The sequence below is a fragment of the Diospyros lotus genome, chromosome 9, assembly GCF_014633365.1.
Source record: "Diospyros lotus cultivar Yz01 chromosome 9, ASM1463336v1, whole genome shotgun sequence".
Classification (NCBI taxonomy): domain Eukaryota; kingdom Viridiplantae; phylum Streptophyta; class Magnoliopsida; order Ericales; family Ebenaceae; genus Diospyros; species Diospyros lotus.
The window spans coordinates 31,149,427-31,173,075 of record NC_068346.1 but is presented as its reverse complement, the minus strand read 5'-3'; the positions used below and the strand labels follow the sequence as shown (position 1 = coordinate 31,173,075).

Here is a 23,649-nt window from a genome sequence, read left to right as displayed (position 1 = left end):
TCAATTATCCATTGATAAGGGAGAATTCCCCCTTGTCAGAATCAGATTCTGACAAAAATGAACTAAGAAACCATCTAGAAATTCCCCCTTGTCAGAATCAGATTCTGACAAAAATGAACTAAGAAACCATCTAGAAATGAGCACTAATAAGCCTAAGGACAATAAATTAACCTCAATGTGTAAATAAGGACAAAAAGAAATCATGAGAGGTAAGCACCAACTAAGGGACAATACCAGAACAATGGCAGAGTTGGATAGTTGACCAGATCAATCAACTACAAGGTCAACAATGTTGCTCAAAGAGCCTGGATGATTGGCGGTCAAGGCCAAGCCAACTATTAGGTCAATTGAAAGAGTTGAGTAAAGACAATGTTGGTGTTTGAGGGGTTGTTGGATTGATTGCAAGCGATAGTCAACTATTGAGTCAACTATGGGAGGCAGAGGCTGTGGGAATCAACGGATGTGTTGGTGGATGCTATAACAAGAATCAACTGATGTGTTGGTGGATGCTATAACAATGACTCTGGACGTGTGACAGTCGGCCATCCTTGACTGAATGTCTGGATCATCAATAGGAGGCAAGCAACAGTTGACCCACAACTGGAGACAAGCAACAATTGACTAAGGTAGTAATGCAGTAATCTGATTGTTGTTGTCATCATTCTTGTTTTGTTTTTGTTCTTGTTCTTGTTGTTGCATCATGAATTCTAGAGAAGGTGGTGGTGGCTTGAGTTCAAAGAAAGTGATTTCCCAAAATATCCTTTGCATATTTTACTTCAAAAAACAAAAATTATGTCAACAACTTTTGAACTCATAATCTCTAGCATCAAACATAGAATTAATTCAGCAATGTTACCACTACACCCAAACCCATCTTAACTTAAATTTTGTCTTAAAAAATAAAAAGCTAAATGTCAACTATCAAAATGCAATTTTTTTACTTACATGTGCATGGCACATGCTAAACCTTTAGTGTTATATAGTTCGTTAGGATGTAGTTGAAGTAATCTTGATTATTGATATTGATTATTGAATTGATTGCAAATTTTCTAATTGAGTTTGCGTTTATTCTTGGGTTTTTTGTTCATGGTTCTGTACCACTCTAGATCCCTAGAAATGCACAGAATTCTGATGGAAGATGAAGAGTTTAGACCTAACATCTTTTCTTTTTTAATGATTGCGTTTTAATAGTTCATATTTTTTATGCTTATAAAAGTTTATACCCTTAAGTGCGCTCAGCACTTTCGAAAACATTGGTCCCCTAGGCAGCCAAATAGACACTAAGCCACATCTTTAAGTACATGTAGAACACTAGCATTAGCAAGGGTAATGTAATTAGTAAAAGTAATTTACTTCTTAACTTGTAAGTCTAAATCTCTTTAAAGGGGATGAAACAAAAGTTAGAAAACCGAGGCAAAGGCATAGCTCAAAAATTATAACATGAAAAGGAAAACAGAAAGAAACTCAGTATTTGCTTGAATTGTATATCTTGTCCCTCAGAGGATGCAAAGATGTCGTTCAGGTCCCATGTAGGCATAGGTGCACATTCACACATACACGCACACACAAGCTTAGAACAATAATTGCTTCATGTCAAAGAGCACCACCACGACAGGGCCAAGACTAAGCCCAACCCCTTTCCCAACCAAACAAAATTACAGAAAAGGTAAGTGATGAAAAAATTCTGAAGCTTATAGACCCTGCTGAAATCAAGCCATATCTGCTTTATGAAATTCAACTTCCTAATATCAGTTCCCTTCATATGTTAACAAGGACAGTGTTATAATACAAGGGACACAGCAATGAAAAATAAAATGGCAGGATGATACTTGAGATGACACAGAAGTGAAAGCCTGTATGACTCTGGGCAAAAGTTCTACAGAAAAAAATTTGCCAATAAATTTGCATTTGATTTTCTTTTCTGACAAAATTATATTGACAAGCACCAAAAAGGAGTTCCATTCTCATATAACACATTCATGATAGCAATTGATTCCTCTTGTTTTTCATCTCCTAGTGTGAAGACAAACAGCGAGATGAACCAATTATTACTATACCATGAGCAACTCTTTGCTTCTAATCTACTGTTCAGCTCAACGCCCTTGAATACTTAACTACTTGGGATCAACTATATGGCTTCAGTAGTCTTTGGTAAGCCTAGTCCAATGAGATCCTTAAACAAAATGCAGACCAATTACGTCCTTTCTCAAGCTATAAACCAAATTCTTCTTATCTTGCATTGTCTTATCCTATTGCATCTATCTATTTAAATAAACATGAAATTCCTTGGGTTCAAACACAATCAAAAGAAATTCCTGCATTCCATAGAAAACCAATGGCCTAAGGATCTCAAATCGCATGACCCTGTTAAGACTTTTTTTTTTTTTTTTTTTTTTGGTTAGGCTGCATACCCGTGCAGACATATGGGAGGTTGTTGTGCAGAACATGTAAAGTTCTTTCATATTTTTCTCAATCTGGCATTAATTCTACACACACAAAAAAGAAAAAAAAACATTGTTTTGGATATGTTTATTCAATTTCAAGAGGATCATTTGGCACCTCAGGTCAATTAGTTCTGTCTCTATGCATATCTAATGTACTGAAATCGGAATCAACTGGCTGCATCTCAGCTTTTCGTCCTCTTAAATCCTTGGGTCATAAAAGTTATCTCAGAATTCATAGAGTAGCACCTATTCAATTTTTAACAGAACATAATATCATCTTTTTCTAGTGAAGAAATTTCAGTAGTGTCCAATCAAACAGAAGGCAGTAATACCAAAATCTCACAAATCCTGATCCATGGTATGAAATAGGGAAGCTCAAAAATAAATTAGCTCAAGAAATCAGGCATACAAAGCCTTCTACATCCTACTCTCTTGCTAATCCACACAGCTATAAGAATCACTGAAGATCATTAGCAAAGGTATAAACAGCTTATTTGGATATATGGACTGACATTCAACATTTAAATCCAGCACAAAAATTTGAAACAATTACTAACCAGGTCTTTCGGGGTTCAGGTTACTCTGACGAAGAGCCATTTTAGCCTCCACTGACTTTTTAAGTTCCTCATGACGTGCAACAGCCTCCTGGAATCCACAATTAACATACTTATGCATCTTGCAAGCAGAAACATTAAAATTTAGAGCATAGAACTGCATAATGCTGATATCTGTTTCATTTTTTCAAAAAGGTCAGAGTCAATGTAACATGTTCAAGATTTTATCATTATGCATTATCAGACTGAATATATGGTATCACTAAACCATAAAACCCAAAAGTCTAGCCATCATTGCCTCTCAACAAATGCAAACTAAGAAGAATGGTTGCACACACACAAACAAGGCAATTTAAAAAAAAAATTAGGATGTAACATAGAAAGAACATGCCAGATAACAAAATCATTACTTTATATGTATATATATGTATACTAACCATGTATATTGATAATAAGAAACAAGTCAAAAGTGAAATTAGATCCTCCTAATATATACCCTTGACAACTCTTACTGTGAATAATTTTGAAATTTAAGACATCTTAGTCATAGAGGACCAACAAGAGTAATTATATATCATATTTATTTTACAAACAAGCATTGTTGTTAAAATCCGGATTTTACGCGTACGATTTTACGATTTTACGATTTGAAGACCCCCAAACGATTCAAATCCCATATAAAATCCAATTTGGGATAAAATCCTATAAAATCTCGATTTTACATGTACGATTTTACGCTTCAGAGATCCCCAAACGATTTTACGATTCAAAGACCTCTATTGATTTAAGTTGTAATTTAGAGGATGCTTCCAACGTCTCAATGTCACATAGCATCTGACATTGGAACTTATGCAATGAATTGTTATATTTTGCCTCTAAATTGGAATTTGATTTAACATTGATTACATAAATTCCAATGTCACATAGCATCAAACATTAATTGCATAAGTTCCAATTTACTTGATTTAAATTATAATTTTTACTTGATTTAACATTGATTGCATAAGTAAATCAAGACAAACAAGTAATTAATTAATGGACCACCCAACCCCAAATTGGGATATTACTTGATTTAATCAATGTTAAATAAAAAAAAAATTGCAATCTAAATCTAATGGAAGACATTGGAAGCATCCTCTAAAGAATTTTAAACTATATTTTACCTCTAAATTACCTATATTTTGCCTCTAAATTGCCTATACCAACCTGCTAGTTTTTTAGCTATATTTGGGAAGTATCATTTTTTGAATTATAATAAGGAATAATCAAGTTATTAAATAATATTAATTCATTTTCTACAAAATTATATTATTATAAACATATATTTACAAAAATTAAAGGGTATTTTTAATTATCTCTAAAATCTTACGATTTTACAATTCGATTTTACGATCCGATTTTATGGACCCTTTGTCGATCCCACTTAAAATCACGATTTTAACAACCTTGCAAACAAGTCACAAGTGCAACTAGATCCTCCTAATATATACCCCCTTGACAACTCTTATCACGAATAATTTTGAAATGTAAGATGTCTTAGGCACAGAGGACCAACAAGAGTAATTATATATCATATTTATTTTAGAAATGAATTTTAACCAAAGGATGCATAAGAAGATCCAATGGACACAAGTGTCCATAAAGTATTTGGAGTAAAAATCAAACATATATATATATATATATATTTCAAAAACAATAATACACGTATGGATGAGTGTCAAACACACATTTGCAAGTGGCTAATGAGTGCTGATGTCTGACATGAATGTCTCACATGATTCAACACTGTAATAGAAGCATCCATGCTTCTTAGAGTTCAATCTAGATTTCCAATCAATTCATTAGGCCAACTTGATAAGGAATCTAACTGCCCCTTGAAGTCTCTCATAAGTGAACTTTAAGAAATTAGAAAGACAGATCAAAATGAGCTGCAAAAATCAAAAATTTTTTGGAGCTTTCAGGAAATTATCATAAGCTCTCGTGTTAAATACCCAATGCTCACCTCATCGTCTTGTTTACCATGATGTTCACCTTCAACACGACAATCATCCTCTGGGTGATCCATCTTTCCTAGTGGTGATAGCAAGTACTTACCTGTTAACAGGGAAAATAAATGAAAGACTATTAAGCACATCTAGTGACAAACACATAAGAGAACAGCGAGTGAGAGAATCTCAAGCAGCTTTCAATTACAAGTTCAGTTCATCTTAGGGCTATTGGATCCAAGCCTCACTCATCTCCCTCTTGGCAACTTCCCAATTCTTGAAAGATTTTCAGGTACGTATTGGAGCAACTTCAATCTCTCTGTAATTCATGTTTGGTTACTTGATTTTGTCTATATCGGAAGGGAATGTTTTATGGTGCTGTATATATGATACAGGCCATCGCTTTTTCGTAAGTGTTACTTATGGACTAAGAAGAAACAATTTTATGATTACAGAAATTCTATGGGTAGATTTTAGGTTTTTGAATAAAGCATAGTTGTTTCCCTCTTATCTCTTTGGTTTTTTTAATAAATTTTATGATTGCAGAAGAATTGAACATAGATTACTTGCTGTCAAATTGTTTTGCGTTTCATTTTTGGAGAGAATTATGGCTCTGAGTAAAAAAATTTCAGAGCCACTGACCATTAAAGTAGTTTTGCTTCTTTAGTTTCGTCAATTGATTTTGGTATCCAACAGCTCGTGAAACTTATTTTAGATATTGAGAAAGAAACATGCAGTTGTTGCTAGAATTTTTTAATGAATGGTCTTAGTCCAAAATTAAATTCACCTTTATAAACCAAACAATAGGATTTTCAACATGCTCTAAAAATGTGATGATTGTTATTTATTTGTCTAATTGAAATTGATAACCACTGGAAGGCTGGTTTCCTATTAAGTTTGCAATAGTAATCATTGTGTTGCAAAGTTGACTGATGCAAATGTGTTACATTTGACAAACTACTATAGGGCAACCAACTAGCAAGGAAGCACGGACACGTCGGCAAGGAGCCGAATGCATTGTCCGTGCAGTGACGGCCCACACTGCATTTTAGTTAAAAAGATTTCAAAATATCAAAAATACAAACAGATACGCATCCCATATATATCTTTATATACAGGGGCGGATCCAGGAATTTAGGTTGGGGGGGCTGAAATTTAAAAAGTTAATGTAATAAAATTCTTATGTAACCAAAAATTCAGTACAACAATTTTTCATTAAACTAGTACTCGACCGGAACAGACCATCGGAATCGCCTTGGTCTTGGTCTTGTGACCTACCTACCCAAAATCAACACGATCCGACGGCTGGATCTTACCAGATCTGAAAATTAAGTTCTAGGCAAAAAGGCTGGCCGTTTCTGTCGCCAGTCGCCGGCCACGTCGAAACCGACGATCGGAATCGCGTTGGTCTTGTGACCCACATAACCAAAAACAAAAACGTTCCGACGGTTGGATCTCACTAGATCTGAAAATTAATTTTTTGCTAAAAAACTTTAAGTGCTTACTTTAATTCGGAGAACTCCGGTCGCCGGCGTCTGAGACGGTAGTCAGTAGGCCGGAGAACAGAGAAGGGACTTCCAGACGAGAGAAAGAGAGCGCAAGCCGGCGGACAGCAGCTGCTGGCCGGAAAAAAAGAGGAGACGGAGACGCAGACGAGAGGGAGAGAAGAACGGGCGAAGGCGGCTGCTAGGGTTTGCTCCGGTTTCCCCGCCTCCACCTGTCATTTTATACCCCGACCCGGGAGGGTCGGTACCAGGTCGGGTTGACCCGATGTCCTGGACATTTTAAGCCCAGACTCCAGAGGTGCTGTTAAACCCTTTCATATAGATATCTATGTATATATATATATATATATATACATACAAATATTAGTGTTAAACCGTGCGATGCACGGAAGATATGTAATTAAAATAGATTTATAAATTTTAAGAAAAAAATTAAATTCGTTGTTTTAAATAAGTAGCGAGATCGATAATCACAGTTTTTTTTTAATATTCAGACTTTTATTAAAATTTAAGTTTAATTAATTATTTTTCATTCAATGTGTTAATAGAAAATATAATAATCTGAATTTTTGAGAAAATAATATAGTAAATAATATATGTATTTAAGATAATCCGTGGCCTGAAGGAATTAATTAAAAAATATTAAAATTTTTATCTTTGTGGATGAAATGAATAATTGAGAGTTAGGAGAATTTATTGAATTTAAATGTAAGTTGAAAAAATGGCAAATGTGGGATTTAAAGGTTGTGAATGTGAGTCTTCATTTCAATTTAGTTTTTGGAGGGATTTCAAATCTCACTTCAATATAGTTTTAGATAATTTTGGATTTCAAATCTCATTTCAATATAGTTTTAAATTTCAAATCTCACTTCAATATAGTTTTAGATTTCAAATCTCACTTCAATATAATTTTGGATAGTTTTGAATTTCAAATCTCACTTCCCACTTCAATATAGTTTTAGATAGTTCTGGATTTCAAATCTTATTTTAATATAATTTTGGATTTTAAATTTTATTCCAATTTAGTTTTGAATTTCAAATCTCATGGCTATATATATTTATATTCTTCTTTCTTCCATATTCTCCACGAGTTCTTTTCTTCTATTTGGATTGGAGTTGCAAGTTAGGGTAGATTTTTCAATATTTGGGCAAACTTTTCCATTTGGTTATTCTTTATAAAGGCAAGTTCTCTTTCCTTTTTACTTTATTTTTGAGGTAAGTCTCTAATCATATTTGTAAGTCATTTTCTTCGTGCAAGTTCTTCTTCTCTCATTCTCCCCCTAAACATTTGGACTTTGAGGTATTGGAAATATGAGTCTAAAAATCAGATTTTCCAAAAGCTTGGATTTGGTTGATGCCTATGTCAAAATGATTATAAATTTCCCTAGTCTCTTGTTTAATCTTGCTGGTCATCTTTGAATTTTGAAATAAGGTTCGTTTCAACCTATAAACCTTTAGGAATGATGTGTTCCTTGTTAGGATGTAGCTAGTGTACGTGTTTGTGTTTAACTTGCATGTTTTGAGTGGTTATGCATTCATTGGCATGGCATTGAACTCATTTGTGTGCATTGAAAAGAGTTAGAAAACACTACATGAGTATGTTTTACTTATACATATGTAGTTAACGTGCATGCTATAAGGGTGGACAAAGGCATCGGGTGAGAGCGTAATGTCCTCAAGGGTGTATGTACTCATGAGCATCACCCTACGAGTGAGCTTTTCTGGCCCCAATGACCTTGTGGTTTGTGTTGTGGTTATGACCTTGGGTAGAAGCTGAATGTCCTCAAGGGTTATGTGGTGACAGAGCCCATCTCAAGGAGTGAGCTTTCCCCAAGCGTCAGTGGTGGTTGTGGATGTAGGATGAGATGTCATTATACTACTTGGGTTATATACAAACTCATGGGTTGTTTGGTGTGCATGGCATTGCATGATTCATTAGCTTATACTCTTGTTCTGATTTGGGTTGCTATTGATGAGTTATTGATATTTCTTTGTTCTTGAATCATGCTTTCTTTACTCATTGTTACACTTATTGAGCCTTGTGACTCATTCATTTGCTTTGCATCATTCCAGATAAAGGCAAAGATAGGGTTAAGAACGAGTCTAACAGGGGCTAATTTTATGTCTATAAATGTATACAGAGCTCACCAGAAGAAGGGTCATAAGGATGTATTATGTTTGTAGCTATGACTTGTTGTATCATATTCAGAGGATGCATCTTTTGACCCGGTTACTTGTATATGCTTGATTTTTTTTTTTTTTTATGATGGTTTGGGTTTTTATGGCTTTTATATCATACTATTAGCGACCTTCTCACAAATCCTGTATACTAGTAGGGGCTTCGAGAGATGGGCCGTTACAAGAAAACACCCTTAATTCATGTACTATTATTCAATGTGGTAAAGAATAATTAACACATTAAGTAAGTTGTCATATTTTTTCGCTTGTCATTCTATAAGATTTTTGGCACTTTGTCTTTACCAACAATCTCTCTAATTATATCTTTAATAAAATTGAAAAAAAATATCTGTTATAAGGGCATAAATAATTACATAATCAACTTTATACTTATCAAATAATTCCTTTTTGTCAAGTTCCACTACTCTCAAAATATTAGCAAATGATCTAAAGATAAAATTTTATATTGAAAAACTTTCATCCATAGCATCTATAACAGTAGTCTTTGACATTAAGTTTAACTTGTACATGTGACTTGTAGTTTTATATTTCATATTATTGTATTTAAGTATAAAATTGGGCATAAAATACATTTGTCATTCATAAATCAATATTTTAAAAGACGAAACCAACTAACATTTGATTGTTGCATGAATCCTTCCACTCTATAAATTTAATGAAAAAATCTAAAAAAATAATTAACAATAAATTTATTACAGAAAAAAAAACATGTTCATCCATGAAAATCATCTCAATAGCAATATTATAAGTTTTTGACTTATTTTCAAAGCATGAAATGTAATACCCAAGAAATTTAGATTATTTGAGAATAAGTATTTATTAGAAAAATGAAATTTCGAGAAAAATTGGTATCTAAATAGCCAAAAAAAATTGATTGAATCAACTACAGGGAGTGCCCTGGAGTCGAGATATCAAAGAAAAATGGTACAGTATTGACAAGCATCCCGAGGTATGATTTATAACATCAAAAAAAATCAGATCAGAAATGATTTTTGGTACAGCTAAAATACAGGTTTGGATCAGGCTGAAAAATCTAATTATCCTAAAAGACTTCCAAAAAGTTAACGAAACCCTTAAAAGAGTCAAATTGGGCTTGATAAACAACCCTTAAGTGGTTTTAGGGTGAAGCAATGAGGTTTTGCAAGCAAAATATAAATCCAGTCCAAAGTGTAATTTTTGAAATTACACGAGAAAGGTCGAAATGACGTATTTCCTAGAATCTCGGGAGTCAAACAAGAAATTTAGAACGTAAGGGTCTCAATTGTAATGTTGGAAAACCTAGGGGCCTTGTGAAAAGGGCCAAGAATGCAATTCAAAAATGAAATGAGGTGATAGTGTAATTTTCAAAAGAGCTTGGAAGCCATGGCAGACTAAGCTCCATCCTATCACCGAATTCGGCCATGGGATGCTCGACAAAGTGGTAAGGTACCTCGGGGCAAGGCCCTAGGACCGATCTTAGCCGACAATCGGCCTTTGCATGGTCGAAAGTGGCCGAAAAATTGGCTGTTTAAATCAATTTTTGGGCCAATTTTTCAGTGGGTTTGGACAGATCTAAGGCACGAGAAGGCCTTAGTGGCTTTAGATGAAGCGAGATTGGTTGTTTTGTGGACCAATTTTGGCTATAAATAGCAATAGTTTGGCCGAGAGTTTTGAAAAATGCGAACTTCAAATTGACCCCGTTTTTTAATAAATTAAGGCACCAAATTAAGGGGCTTTTGTTACCTATAAGTGGTAGATCAAATCTGGAGATTTTGAGGTGTTTTCGTAAAGGTTAGAGGGGGTTTCGAAGCTAGCTGGAGAAAAGAGGCGGGCGGTCTGGCCGACACTTTGGCTGACAAATCAGAGGCCTTCCAGTCATCCTTTTGAGCATCAAGATGCACCATGCTGATCAACTGGAAAAGGAGAATAAGGTGGCATGGAGATTCAGCTTTGCCGATGTACTGGTGTCGGAGAAGATAACCGGTGCGTGGCCTGTACGCGCTGGTCATCACGCACAGACCACTTTCTAGCGTGTGAAGGCGCATGCAAACTTGGAAAATTTTGGGGAAAAATGCAAAAAAAATCTAGAAAATTGATATCTCGAGGTTTGTGCAAAAAGTTTTGGTGTTGGCCTTTCTTGTTTCTTGATTTCTGCAATGACTAGCCTAATTTTGTGTGCAAACGAAGGTTCGGGATAAATTCTGAAATTTTCTTTTAAAGCCCTTAGAATATTATAAATTGTTGTGGAAACAGATTTGAGAAAATAGTTAAGAAAGTATTTATTTGGAATTTTAGAAAAGAAAATAGGAGAAAAATGAAGGAAAATGTGAAGAAGTTGAAGTATTGATATATTTTGTGAATAGATATGATTTATAGGATTGTTGTGCTTGAGGATAAATGATTTATACAATTTTTAAGGTTTGGCACGAAAATCGAGGTCGTGCACACGAATCGAGGTGACGCACATTTTTTAAAATATTTCAAACTCCGTGCTAAAGGTGAGTGGTTTTCTCCAAAAGCTTATAGATGTTATATTTTGCCTATGTTGAGCATGATAGTCACGAAAGTGGCTAAGTTATGTGTATTATATAAGTATCCTGTCATATTTATACATGTATTGTTATATCGATGGATTATGATTTTTGTTTGGCACGATATTATTGGCATATTGATACTTGTGCATGGGATTGGGATGTCTCACTGATAGTGTAATCGTAATTCCCCAAAGGCAATTGATGGAACAACATTAGGATTATTCTGAAAGTAGGTTGGGATTCTACCTAGGGTTTTGTGCCAGACTTGTGGGTCAGGAAAGTTACACTAAGGCACATGATTGTTCATGTTATTGCATCATGCATTCATGTATTATATTATTAAACCATCACTAGAAGATTCATCTTCTAATTGGGTTATACCCCTGGAATATTCAAACATTCCAGTTAGGATTTGCAACTATGCCAAGAGGATGATTGAGGTGTAACGGCACGTGATGACGTGGCCGATGGGTTTGATGAATTGTTTCTGGTATTTGGTTTCTTCATGAGGATTCAAGAAATGTTTTTAGTCATTTTTATAAGTTTTTATTATACTGATGATCATGTATAATTGTTATGATTTAATGTATTTTTTAGGAATCGTCAAATTGTATCTGAGGTGCTCAGTTGTTATCTCTTGATGATAAGTCTCCATTGTTAGTCCTAATGATGGTAAATATATCCCAAGATGAGGGGTGAATTAGGATTCGTATAAATTTTTCGATAATTAAAACAATGATTGATGACAGAATACTATGTTTCAAAATATAGGGTATATGTTTTGAAATATACCTCACTATTTTGCTAGTTTCAAAATATAGATTGTATGTTTTGAAATATACTTTTATGTTTTGTTTGATTCGAAATCTTTTAGCTTATATTTCAAAATAATGATCTTAGGTAAATATGATTTACATAAATAAGAGTATACCAAAAGTGTTTGAGATTAAAGATAGGTATTTATATTTATATGTGAGTATAGGCTTATGCTCAAGGAAAATATGTTTTAGTCTTTGAAAACAATTCTTTTGAAATCTCAAGCAATAATGGATAAGCAAAAATGAAAGAGTAACTGCACACAAGATATATAGTGGTTCGGCACCCCGCCTAGTCCACTACCTTCAAGCTTACTCACTTGAAGGATTTTTCAATCTCAATCACTTTTACTAGCGATCAACCACAACAAGAGTTTTACCACTGTTCACCCCAAAACCTTGTATAATGAGTTTTTACGGGCTCAACTCAAACCTTACAACATTAACAAGATAAGTAGAATTTTATCTTTACAGCCTAATAAATGTAATGCAATAGAATGTCTTACCAAATGGCTGTACAAATCTCTTGGTTTGAGGTGAGGAAAGCTAGAAAGATGAGACTTCGGGTTTCAGCTTGTTTATCCTTTTCACTCACAATGCACAAGAATAGGATTTGTAGAGGATCTTTTATGATAGCTTGAATAAATGATTTGATCACCACTTGTGCTTGTGTATATGTCTCTAGTGGGTGCTCTCTTGTTCTTGTCTTCAAACACGTGCTATTTATATCAAGAGATAGAAATCTAGCCGTTTTATAGCCATTAGAGACAAGACAGAAAAGTAGATTTCGAAACATCACAATTTTACACTAAGGTTTCGAAATATACTGTTTATGTTTCAAAACATATAGCCTTTCCAGCTAGATTTGCACGTAGAGACAACAATGAGTGGGAGACACAATCTATTCCCACTTTGAATATTTTAGAAGCACTCATATTCAAATTCAAATTTGAATCTCATAGCATGGAGAATGCATTAATCAAACGATTGATAAATACAAAATTATAGCACACATGCATCTCGATTTTTTAAATGATCTGTTGACAGAAATGTCAGAGGTTTCGAAACATAAAATATAACACCCCACTTACCCTGGGCGTGTTATGCCTTAGGAAATTTGGTCTTATTTTTTTTTTTCTAAATTACATTATTCCCGAAATTCCCTAAGACCTATATAGTGCTTAATTTATACACTAGAGGTAAATACAATCTTATAAAGCGGAATCTGAATCGAACCTACTCATTACATAAATAACTGAACATGACATTTATTACGAAGTTGATAAGCTTCTGAAAATAAATTAAAACGTACATAATTCTTGAACTATTCATATTACAACATAACATGGTACATTTACTCATTTCTTGACGTCTCGCGTCACTACACATCTTCAACCTCTGTATCATCATTGCAAATCCCGACTGGAACGTCGAATGTTCCAGGGGCGAACCCAAGTTAGATGATGAAACATCTAAGTAAATGTACATAATGTTATATCATGTGTGTATGCAATGTCTTTCCTCGTAGGTGTCAACTACACCCCTCATACTACCTACCATTTTTGCGGCCACCTCTTTCGAAGTTGGGGTGTATGGGTGCACCCTTGGTAAAGCAGCGGTGCCAGTTCGTACTCCCTACGGCCTCAATGCGAGTGATCAATGATATTAACGTGTATTTATGCATTTCATAATCATGTCATGTATGCAGTCTACGTGATGGATACATGTCAGAGTATGTTAATATAATGAAAACATTATCGAAAATAAACATTTATAACCGTACTAATCTTGAAACAGTACACTTACTTCTAAGTTACCTCGAAAAACATATCAACCTCGAAAATTGTGTCGAGCGGGCTATTTCCCAATCCTCTTGCCTCAAGGGTCCCTAGAACATTAAATTTATTTTCAGAATATTACTTTACTATTTTTTTTTCATAATTTCTACAATTTCTCTTTATTTCTAAGCCTTATTTCTTCAAAATTACATAATAATTATCTAAACTTTCATATAATCCAATTTCTCTTTACTAATATTCCTTAAATAATATTTCTAGCCTTCTGGAATTTTTTTGGAATTTTCTAAATTAAATTCCTATTTTTTCCTTATTTCCATAATAATAAAACTATTCAAATAAATGACTAATTTAGCATTTTCCAGAATATTTTTCACAAAACAAGACATAAACAAAATTCCAAATTTAATAAAAAAAATTGCAAATTTTTATTTATTTTATTTTATTTTTTCTTTATTTTCTTTTCTTTTCTTTTCTTTTTATTTCTTCTTTTCTTGCGGGAGCGTGGAAGGCACGCGCCTTCTTCCCACTCGCGGGCGTGTGCGGCTATGCGCCTGCCTGGTTCGTCTTCTCTGGTGGCCCTCTCGCCGCCTGCGACGATGCTGACCCTCTAAGCTTCAAAAGAAGCTTCTTCTCCCCCCATTTCCGACCTCCCAAACCCGAATATAGGCTTAGATTTTTGAAAAAACAATACGAAGTACCTTGATTTGTCGATCGAAGGCGCGGCTCTAGCGACTTGCGTGTTTTCCGGCGAAGCTTCGTTTCACCACCTCCTCTGCTCCGTTGGCCACCAAAATCACCAAAAAGCTTACCCACACATCGAGGATTAAAACCCTACTCACGAAAACTTTCAAACGCTACCCAAATACCCGATCTTTGAAATAAAGATTTTTGATGAATAGCCTCACTCGAACATGGCTATTTATAGCCCAAACTTGACGTGACTTGCCCTATCATGGACGGCCACGCGTCCTGGAGGCCATTTCGATCACCATTGGGGCGTTAATGCCCCCCTTTACCTCTGATTGCCGATTGCAGGTGCGGCTAGAGCATGGCCGCGCGTCTATTCTGGATTTTCAGCGATTTTTTTTTTTTACATATACATATATATGCATATACACTTATACCTATTTACATACTTATACATGTACTTATACATACCTATTTATAATATACATATAACAGTAAAAGAATCCTAATACATACTATTTAAAATTTTCTGGTACATAAGTATATTATATACTTTATACTATGATTTAAACTATATACTATGATTTATACAAATAAATTTATACTTACCCCACTGATAACCACTTAAAATTTTAATAATTTCTTTAGGGTCTTAAAACACTAAAATTTCGATTTATTATTTACGATATCTAAGGGTATTACATAAAATGAAGGTTTCAAAATATACTTTAGAGGTTTCTAAATATGATATACAGGGTTTCGAAACATAGTTCAAAACTTGATTTGAAAAATATGCATTACATAAATGTTTCGAAATAGCATACATAGAAAATTATTGAAAATCTTTTTAGAAGGGGTTTCGAAACATGCATAGAAACATGATAGATTTTCAGAAGCATTTGCTTGAAAGCATAATCCATAGCATATATATATTACAACATATTCTTTATTTAGGTTTTACCCTCCATAGCATAATCCATAGCACACAATCCATAGCATGTAATTATCCACATTTTCTTTTATTTATATTTTATAACCATTTACTTTAATACATAAATGTAAATAAGAAGCTATTTAAATTCAATAAAAATATTTAAAAAATCAAAATCCATAACAATAAAAAAGTAGAATTTGAGTTTTAGTACAAATTTAGGATTTGGCAATATTACCACTTCCAAAATACATACTTTCTATTTTTTGAAAAATTAATTAAAAATCGTTTTAACACCAATAGATATCAGCTATCGAAATACAGAAAAATAGTTTTCTAAAAAGAAAACATTTTCTTATATATCTCCTTATAAGGTGCTAACCTTCCAAATTTAGAAAAAAATAAGGTTTTGCAAATCTCGATACTTGGAATTCATTTGGTTTTCATTTTCACAAAGTAATATTTGATATTGAAATTGATATATGTTGAAAACCACAGCCTTAACTCATGACTTAGGGATTAAACCAATAGATATTTTTCATCATCAAAACTGATATGAAAAAAGGTGCAACATCAATGTATTTAAGTATTTGATGATATAATGGTACATATTCTTATGTTATGATTAAGTGAATTCAGTTATATACCATATCAGGTTTCAATTTTAACTTCTGCATTTGTGATGATTACTTGTCTTAGCTTATTGATTCTTATTTTGGTATGCTAAGAAAGTAGAATAGAATTGTCTGGAAATGATTTATATTGAGTTTATGTTAACAAAAATATATATTCCCAAAATTCCTAAGTTATTTAACACTTGGGAAAAGCGAGACGTTACATGGAATCTCCCAAAGTCTCATGACTCGAACTTTCAACATCCATTGCATTTTGCTAGTGTTTGATTTAATTAATAAAATCAACTATTTCATCTATATTTTGAAAAGTTGTTTTAAAAAGACTTTTATTAAATTGTACAACGTTATATAAAATGAAAAATCTTGACATGAACTTTTTATTTATATACAAAAGTTATTACATTGGAACAATAAATCATTAAATATTTACATTAAATTAAAGGTAATGATTAAATAATTATTAAAATAAAATTATTTATTATATTATATATTTATTTATAAATTATAAATATAAATTAAAACTCCTAAACAAGGAAACATGAGTTTTTCCAATGCTAATTAAAAATTTTCTTGAAATTTTTATTTTGGCTCTTGAAAGTTAATTTATGCAATGATAACAAAACATTGAAAATATGGATTTTGACTTATTTTTCTTTCACATTACATTAATTTTCTTCCATGGTTTTGAAATATGATATATTAAATCTTAATTAGCATTGAAAAACCCATGCATTAGTCTTGAAAATGTGATATCTTAAATCTTAATTAGTATTGAAAAACTTATACATTAGTTTTGCATTAAATTAAAGGTAGTGATTAATTAATTATTAAAGTAAGATCATGTATTATATTATATATTTATTTATAAATTATAAATATAAATATAAATTAAAACTCATAAATGCAGGAAAGCATGGGCTTTCTAATACTAATTAAAAATTCTTTGGAAATTTTTAGTTTCTGATCTTTAAATTTGCTCTTTGTAATGATAACAAAATTTTAAAAATATGAATTTTGACTTATTTTTCTTTCACTCTACATTACTTTTCTTCCATGATTTTGAAAATGTGATATCTTGAATCCTAATTAGTATCGAAAAATTCATGCATTAGTCTTGAAAATGTGATATCTTAAATCTTAATTAGTATTGAAAAATCTATGCATTAGCCTTGCATTAAATTAGAGGTAGTGATTAATTAATTATCAAACTAAACTATTTATTATATTATATATTTAATTAAAAATTATAAATATAATATAAATTAAAACTCATAAATGTGGGGAAGCATGAGTTTTCCAATACTAATTAAAACCTCTCTTGAAATTTTTAATTTTTGATATTGAAATTAAATTTCTACAATAATAACAAAACTTTAAAATTATAAATTTTGAATTATAAATATAAATATAAATTAAAACTCCTAAACGTGTGGAAGCATGGGTTTTTCAATGCTAACTAAAAATTCTATTGAAATTTTTAATTTCTGATCTTGAAATTTAATTTATGCAATGATAGCAAAATTTTAAAATATGAATTTTGACTTATTTTTCTTTCACTATGCATTAATTTTCTTCCATATTCTTGAAAATGTGATTTTTTAAATCTTAATTAGTATTGAAAAATGCATGCATTAGTCTTAAAAATGTGATATCTTAAATTTTAATTAGCATTGGAAAACTCATGCATTAGTCTTGAAAATGGAAAGATTATGAAAGAAAATTATGCATAGTTACTAATTCATTTAACTATGCAAGTTTTCCCACAGGATTACTACCATGCAATGTATGGGTTTCTGGTAGGCTCATCAATGCTAATTAAGATATATTACATTTTTTGGTTGCTTCCAATACTGTATACGTGCCCTTGGTACAAGAGAAAGTTGCTTTCTCTTCGGTGTTTGGTTAGATCCTGTTTTGGATAGCGGATTTGGAATGGTCAAAGTGTATTCCTATGGCATGATCAGTGGCATTCTCTTGGAGTGCTCACATATTGTTTCTCTTGCCAATTGCTCGTTAATTAGGGATTTTTAGTTTGGCTAGAGTTTCAGATATAATCTCAGATGGTTCATGGGGTCTGCCTTGAGATGGGTCACTCCCCCCCTTTAGACCTTATTCGAGACAAGATGCCTACCCTGTTTAGGATCAGGCGACGCGATGAGCTTTGTTGGCTGCTTACCTTGAATGGGGTTTTCTCTATTTGTTTTGCTTATCAAGCTGTTCTGGTGCAACGTCCCCGCATTCCATGGCATTTTCTAGTCTGGTCCCATTATGGTATTCTAGCCCATATGCTCATTTTTTGGTTAACGGTTCGGGAAAAGTTATCTAATCTTGATTGTATTAACATGTACTTGTCTTTTTCGAATAGATGTTTCCTTTGTAAGGCGAAGGCAAAGAATCTCAGGCACTTATTTTTCAATTGCCCTTTTTCCCATAAGGTGTTGTAGCGCTTTCGTAGATCAAAGAAATTCAAATGGCCCTGGCGTCACTGGGAGATTAGGGTGTCTTGGGTGGCGACCAGATGGAGAGGGAAGGGTCATTGGCAAGTGGCTAACTGGCTAACTCTTCATGTATTGGTGTACTTCATTTGGAGAGAGCGCAACAACAGATCCTGCAGTGATCAAGAGAGGTCTGCGTCATAATTGGAGCATCAGATCTAGTGTGTTGTATGACTGGCCACTATTTGATTCCAGACGTCTCTTTAGAGTAGTGCTCTGCGTCATTTTTTACGGCTCCTAATTTACTAGTCCTCTATTTTTCATTGATCCTTTCGTTTCTTTGCTCTGTTTTTTCAGCTCCTGGAGCTGGTGTTATTCTCTTAGTAGTTTTCTTTGTGTCTTGTTGTTTCTAATGTCGTTTTGTTGCCTTCGAATGAATTTTGGTTGGTGTTTTATTTTGTATATATTTTAGGTTGGGCTAAATCAGAGGGCATTTGTATTCAAGTGCTTGTGTTTTTATCTGACTGTTTTCTCTTGATTCGAGGTATGCCTTGGCCTTTGGTTGTGGATGCTTTGGCACAATTTGTTTATATATTTTCAAAACTAATGCATGAGTTTTCCAATCCTAATATATTTATAAATAAATATAATATAATAAATAATATTACTTTAATAATTAATTAATCACTATATTTAATTTAATGCAAGTTTTGGAGGAAAAACATATCACCATTGATTGCCACATGGAAAAATATTTTGACAGACTATCCTATTTTAATATATTAACTAGTATATTACCCGTGCGACACACATCAATTTTTTTCCATGACAGTGATTTGAAATTGTTTTAAGAGTATATTATTTATAATATTCAAATAAAAAAGTATTATATAAATAAAATTTTATTACTCTTTGATATTGAAAAAAAAAAATAACATAGCTAATCCAAATTTTGAAACACTTTTTTGAAGACCATGTTTCTAATCGAATTGGTTGGCACTCCATCCCTATCACAAATCATCTTCTTCAATCCCATACGATTTGTAATTCTAGACACTGCAACATAAAGTTGTCCATGACTAAAAATTGGTTTTTTCAGATATAATCCCATGTGGGAGAGAGATTGACCCTGACTCTTATTGATAGTCATAGTGTATGAGACAATTAACAGATATTGTGTTCGTTGGAACTTCAAAGGCTATCTTGGATCTGACGAAGTTAAAGTCATTCTTGTAATGAAAACTTTATTTCTTGCATTGTGACATAAGATAACAGAAATACCAACTTTCAACTTTAGCTGATGATTAGACACCCCAGAACATCTGATACTATTCAAAAATTCTAGAGTATGAATATCTGATAATAGATCAATATTGGAATCTGATCTATAAGTTGCATCAGAACTTAAGTACGTCTTTCCCTCAGTTTGATTAAGAGAGATCATGTATTCATTGACTAATTCAACAACATCAAGAGTTGGGGCAAGAATGGCCCTTCCTTACAAATATAATGGGTCACTAACATTATCTGAAAAAGAAGGATATGTGTTATTTATAATTGTCGCAATTGAATCTTCTGAATCTTTTACCAAAAGATCATCGGGTATTTCAATGGTTAGATGACCATCATTTGGACTGCCAATTGTTCCATCTCCAATGCTAGATATCCAATATGAAAAAGCCTTTAATTCAATGGAATGAATATATATCTTATCCAAGACCCTGAAGCCTTATGTTTTTTGTCAACTTCAAAATTTACAGTGTCTCCACAAATATGAGGAGTTGATTGTTGCAAGCATAATATCTTGCCTACTTCCTTTCAGAATAACATGTAAAATTTGTTTAAAATCTCCTCCAAAAACAATTGTTTTACCGCCAAAATGTTGTTTCAAACTCAATAGATTGCTGAACCTCATAATATCTCTCATAGTCTTGTCCAAAGCTTTAAAGCAATATCTGTTCATCATAGGTACCTTATCCCAAATGATAAGCTTAGTTTTTACAATTAACTCAGTAAGTGGACTCCCTTATTTAATATTGCAGGTAGAATCTTCGTTCGGGGTAATAATAATGGCATATCTAGAATGAGCTGTTCTACTTCCTGGAAGAAGTAGAGATGTTATACCACTTAACGCTACAGTCAAAACAATTTCCCCCTTTGATCTCAAAGCTACTAACAAAATTTTCCACACAAAAGTCTTCCTTGTACCTCTGTACCCATAAAGAAAAATACCTCACCTCAATCACCTTCAACTGCATGCATTATTGTTTCATAAGCATTCTTTTGCTCTATTGTGAGATTAGAAACAATTTTTTTGTGGTCTTCAGCCAAAGCGTTTTTATCATAATGCAATTAATCCTGTATAAATCTATTATTGTGAATTGAAACATCTACAATCTTAGGGAAGGGCATTGTTTGAAAGTCACGAAGACTCTTTCCACTACTCTGTAATATATTTTTCAATCTCTGCAATAGTATAATTTTTTATTTCTTCGACACTCAATTCTAAATATGTAAATCGAAACAAACAAACAATTATAATTAATTTAAAAGACAAAGTAATAATAATAATTATTATGTAATAAAAACATTGAATAAAATGTAATACCTTCATAACGCAACATGTTGCGTTGTCTATAAAGTATGTCATTTGTTCGATACCACCAACATTCTTCCCAAACAAATTCAAGTCTCGATAGAGAGTCTGACAATAGCAATGTTGCAAATAGATTTCTCAAACAACTACCAGATCCCCAATGACTTGCTTCAATTATCCCATCGACATATTCTTTATCCTCATCCAACAAACCAAGTGCATAGCAAGCATCCCTAAATGAATTATATTGAACGCCATTTATAGTCTTTATTTCTTCATAGCTTCTTAGTCCTCGGACTATGTTAAGAAGCATTCTCAAATAATACTTTTCTCCACATCCCGGAGGGACGAAAAACATTCATCCAATTAAAAACCCACGTTTTCTTGATTGCCACTATCTTATTGATTGCTTCCAAACAAATCATGTAGGAAACTCTACATAAGTTAGATCTGTTGCTTCGGGATATTTCTAATTAGCTTCAATCCATGCTGAAAACATTGACTGGTTCATGGAAGGTCAACTCACGACAACATCAATTGGATTATTATATGAAAATATGATATTTTTCTCATTGAAGAGATGAAAATTCAATCGCTCAATAGACGGTCTCTATAATGAATATCAAAACCAAATATCTTCCAAGCTGCCTCACATGGTGAAATATATCTGCAATCATAGTACATATTTATTTCATCCACATGGCTATGAGAATCATCATCATTAGTACTTCGATAAAAGCTCGCAGTGACGCGATCATGACCCTTATTGATATATTTGAAAAGATACTTAATTGACCTAGATTGATTGCACCACTCAACATTTATATGTGCAATCTGTGTACATTTATATGAGCAAGTAACGATTGTGTGGAACTACATATCTGTTATCCAACTCAATCCCATTTTTTTAATTATTCTTCCATCATCCCTTCTTCTATAAATCGGATATCCATCTTCATCGATCGTAGTGCAATCTGTGTACTTTTTGAGAAAATATTTTGTACATCTTCCATCCAACATACATGGAGAATTTTTTCTTAAACTGCCGCATAGGCCATGGATCATCAAATTTTTGATAGCATTGTAAAAATTTGGATCACTCGCGTCATCAGCAATTTCAGCTGAAATGATTTTGTCAATATCTTCACCTGTAGGATACTTATCCTCTGGACATGTGACAACCCACGCTTTTAAAACTCAATAGTATACATAACTGTAACAATAAACATTAGGATTAGAATTATAAGCTATTATACATGTTAAATAAACTTAAGTCACTTTAAAAAAAACATATAACATATGAAAATGTTACTTGTCTTTACTCGGCCAAATATCTTATTTTGTCTAAGATCTTTTATCAAATGATCTAGCTTGATCTTGAATACCCTACAAAGAATGTCTGGTCGATCTTCGGGTTTTAAACCTCTTTTCTCAACAAAATGCACAACCTCTTTGGTCATTTCGGATTACAGGTAAATGTAATGAAAAGGTCAAGATATCCGACCCACTTACATATCGCCATTGCATCTTGATAGTTTTGGATCATGTATCAAGCTCCATTAGTGAATGAAGAAGGAAAAATCACCTACATTCCCTGGGATTGTGCGTAAGGAAGTTTCATGGCAGTTGGGATGATCGATTGCAATTGGTGGAAGTTGCCTACAATAATAATTATCACTCCAACATTGGATAAGCCACCTTATGAAGCATTTGTTTTTATAGCAAGCCTTGTAGGTCACCAGTGTGTTGAGAGGAAGTCGGATATCGGGCATTGGTAGGACCCGAAGCTATTGAGAAAACATTGGAGAAGATTTGAACCATTAGAGCCCATATAAAGAAGGCCCAAGATAGGCAAAGGAAATACACAAATATGAGATGACGTGACTCAAAGTTGTCATTAAAGGCACGATAAAGGGCAATATCGTGCATGTCGAATTGTGATTTAGGGGAAGTTTAGTCCCCGCTACATTGATTCTTTGAGATTTTAGAGTGAATTGGATATTTGACATATGAGTTAGCCTTGTTTGGAAGGTGTGCATGAAGTGTTGCATGTATTAACATTAAGGAAGTATGTGCTGGGCCCTTAGCATATGTTCAACTATTAGACTATAGAGGTCGGGAATGGTGTGTCATATGAGGAAATGCCATTGAGCATTATAAAGGGAAGGTTTTGAGGAGTCGGTTGATTCCGTATGTATTAGCTTGGTGGCAGCGTCCCCATTCGGGCGAGGCTACCTGGGAATTCAAGGTTGATATGAGACATCTCCTTCCTAGTTGTGCATATGACTAGATCCGAATTTGGAGGATCAAATTCTTTTAAGGGGGGGAGAAATTGTAACGACCCGTTAGTGGGTCTAGGCGTTCATTAATATTTTATTTTTAGTTACTGGAAATTTTTCCCTAATTAAATTAATGTTGGAAAATATTTTTAATGTGGAAAAAATTATGTAAGTAAATTATGTGGATAAATTATAAATGTTACTATCATATTTTTTTGAAAAGAAATGGAATAAAGGAAATGAAGAAAGGAAATGGAAAATGGTTGAAAAGT

The 23,649-nt window shown here is 33.1% G+C and overlaps 1 protein-coding gene across 6 annotated transcripts in view; it reads right to left on the bottom strand.

Moving 5' to 3' along the window:
• Window positions 1–6,782, bottom strand: part of LOC127809163 (regulator of nonsense transcripts UPF2) — a 54,720-nt gene extending 47,938 nt beyond the window's left edge. For 2 of the 6 annotated variants that reach the window (XR_008025086.1, XM_052347891.1), the window contains exons 1-3: window positions 6,489–6,782; window positions 5,001–5,092; window positions 3,002–3,119 (exon numbers count right to left, since the gene is read on the bottom strand). Coding sequence is in view for 4 of the 6 variants with exons in the window: in XM_052347891.1 (XP_052203851.1) it covers window positions 3,002–3,119; window positions 5,001–5,063 (181 nt within the window). In the remaining 2 variants the exon portion in view is untranslated. Of the gene's footprint in view, window positions 1–3,001; window positions 3,120–5,000; window positions 5,093–6,488 lie in introns of those variants that run through there. The other 4 variants (XM_052347894.1, XM_052347895.1, XM_052347893.1 and 1 more) reach the window with 3 other exon arrangements.
• Between the last annotated feature and the right edge of the window lie 16,867 nt (window positions 6,783–23,649).